Raw genomic sequence first — 2,751 nt, 5'->3', positions numbered from 1 at the left:
CCTGAGCCTCACTTCTCATGTGGCGAATGCGCACAGCTTGGCTCAGGCTTCCAGGAGACTCAGAGCTGGCCCTGAGCCAGGTCCTTCCCCACGGTCCCCGAGGGATACCCATGACTGAGAGGCCAGCTGTCGCTGTCCTGGGAGATTCCCAGTTCAGCAGGTAGCCCAGACAGGGAAAGACGCAGAGGCGAGAGGGTGTTGAGACCTGAGATGGGGGACACCCTGGGCAGAGGGGGCGCCCAGAGGAGGCGCCTGAACAAGCGCGGCGGGGCTGAGAAGCCTGAGCTGAGACCGGAAGGGTGAGGAGGCCTGGCCAGGGATGCGGGAAGGGTGCTCCCCACCGAGGCAGCGGCCTAGGCAAAGGCTCAGAGAGGACCGAGGTGCTGAATGCTGGGGGGATGGATGGAGGGCCCCCTGCTGAGATGCACATTCCTGGCCATCAAAGGAGTGACCTTGAACTAGTGGTGGGAAGGTTCTGGGCTCTGTGCAGGTCTGGTATCCGCCCGCATCCCTGTTAACTGCCCCGAGACCGTGCTCGGAGCTCTCAGAGCAGCTGGGCCCTCCAGTGCAAGCTTAGAGCTAGAACGCGCAGTCAGTCAACAAGCACTCATTGAGCCACTCACTGGGTGGGCATTGTGTGCCATCTGGCTACTGGGGCAGGAGAGGGCAGCAGGGAGGCCCAGAGAAGGTGGGTGCGGAGGTCCCAGGAGGGGCGATGGGGGCCCTGGGGGTGGGCAGCAGTGGAGGTAGAGTCCTTCGTCCTGGGGGACCGGCTGTAATGGAAGGAGAGGCGACCTCGGCTTGCTGGCTGGGAGACAGGTGAACGTGGGGCTGTTGCAGAACTGGTGGGGACACCAGGGGAAGACATGCAGCCAGTGGCTGGACCTTTGGAGCCCGGGGAGGGGGCAGCTGATGTAGTGGGAGGTGACGATCTGGAGCGGGCAGAGTAATGGACAAGGTCCGGAGACACCCAGGTGCCTGGTGACCTCGGCCCCTTCCCCGATAGCCTCACCAGCATGGGGAGCCTGGCCGGCCGCAAGAACCTTGAGGAGGAGAAGAACTCAGGTCATATTCCAGGCTGGGCGTGGGGCACAGGGTGTGTGGGGGCTGAAAGGTGCGGGCTGGGGAGGCCACCCCTACCCCGATCGACAGGCCCAGTGGGGCTTCTGCTGGCTTACGAACAGCCCTAAACTCCACGAGTGAATGCTGGACTCAGGAGTCGGGGGCCGCGGACCCAAAATGCCTGGGCTGGGCATGCAGCCCCGCACCCCTGGGGGCTGGGCCCCAGGCCTCAGTTTACCTCCCCTCAGCAGAAGGAATGTGCACGAATGGGTCCCCAGGGCCGGTCCTCTGAGCCTAGGGCCTGGCCCTGGTGGTGTTTGTTTACCAGCTCCCACACCCCTGGCCGTGAGCCTGGAGTCCCCAGCGCCTGGGTTCCCCAGGGGCCCATTAGCCCTTCTCTGGGGGGTCGTTAGGTGGTGTTTGTCCGCGCCTCAGTGACACCCCGCTCTCTCGGCTCCAGTATTCACCTGGGAGGTGAAGGCCAACGACCGGGCCTACAACGATCAGTTTAAGGAGAAGATCTTCCTGTGTCTGTGGAGGAAAAAGTACAAGGTGGGTACCCCGGCCCCCCTGCCCTCTCCTCCCGCCTCCCACCCGGCCTCCCTGCCCCCAGTTTTAAGGACGAACAAATCGTCGTTTTGGTGAGAGTTTTCTGTCTCCTCGGCCCCACCCCAGTGCCCATTAAAATAAGTTAATGCGAAACCTTCAAAGTATGACGTGTCCATCAGGCTCTGCCTAAAAAATCTCCTTGCGTGTGTCACTTTGGGGAATACTGAGGCCACAGCCCTGCTCGGTGAGCCTCTGCACCCAGTAGGGGCTGGGTTGCTGCTGGCTCAAGGCCTTGCCCTCAGCGGGTGCTCGGTTAAAGCTGGTCGTGGCCGGAGGGCATGGCAAGGCCCAGCGGGGAAGGGTGGGCAGGAGACCTCTGGCCTGGGCGGCACCATGACCCAGGCTCTCTTTCTAGGACAACATCATCCACACGGCCAAGTACAACTTCTTCTCCTTCCTGCCCTTGAACCTGTACGAGCAGTTCCACTGCATGTCCAACCTCTACTTCCTTCTGATCATCATCCTGCAGGTGGGCCGGAGCAAGGGCGGCCTCAGGGGTCAGCGCTTGCGCACACACCACTCCTTTGGCCCGCTGGAGTCGCCTCTAGGAAGCCCTCTGTAGATACACAAACATTTAAGCGTGTGTTTGTGTCCGGTTGGGGGTCAGTGTCCAGCTTCTCATGGCTGTGTCCCCACTGCCCAGCCCGAGACCTGGCACACAGGGGGTGCTCAATATATGTTATATGATGAAGGTGCGTGGGTGGCTCCCCCAGGTCTGAGGAGGACGCGTCCCTCCCCAAGAGGAGCGGCCTCAGCAACGCGACCCCCTCTGCTTTCATACATTCATCCAATAAACATCGAGCACCTACTGCGTGCTGGACACGGGACCCGGCAGTGGCCCCGATGCCCACTGTCATTAGACCACATGGTGGGGTCCGGTGATGGTCTGGGGTTCACTTGGAGCTCGGGCCTGAAGGGCGACAGGGAGGAACAGGGTTCCTGGGAGGGGACAGTAAAGCCAGGCTCTGAGGGGGGAACAAGCGTGGGGTGGGTAGGGCTTCCTGGAGGAGGTGCCACAGGGGCTGGGCATGGGCGGAAGACCCGTTCGCGAGGGAGAGGACCTAGAGGGGCCGTTGTCCC

The 2,751-nt window shown here is 62.3% G+C and overlaps 1 protein-coding gene across 1 annotated transcript in view; it reads left to right on the top strand.

Annotated features, from left to right (window-relative positions):
• Window positions 1-210: 210 nt before the first annotated feature.
• Window positions 211-2,751, top strand: part of ATP8B3 (ATPase phospholipid transporting 8B3) — a 21,419-nt gene continuing 18,878 nt past the window's right edge. Inside the window, exons 1-4 of the mRNA XM_023538104.1 lie at window positions 211-299; window positions 1,007-1,065; window positions 1,523-1,614; window positions 2,027-2,140. Coding sequence (XP_023393872.1) covers window positions 211-299; window positions 1,007-1,065; window positions 1,523-1,614; window positions 2,027-2,140 — 354 coding nt within the window. The remainder of the gene's footprint in view (window positions 300-1,006; window positions 1,066-1,522; window positions 1,615-2,026; window positions 2,141-2,751) is intronic.

Source organism: Pteropus vampyrus, unplaced genomic scaffold (assembly GCF_000151845.1).
Source record: "Pteropus vampyrus isolate Shadow unplaced genomic scaffold, Pvam_2.0 Scaffold212, whole genome shotgun sequence".
Lineage (NCBI taxonomy): Eukaryota > Metazoa > Chordata > Mammalia > Chiroptera > Pteropodidae > Pteropus > Pteropus vampyrus.
This window is presented reverse-complemented; position numbering and strand designations above follow the sequence as displayed.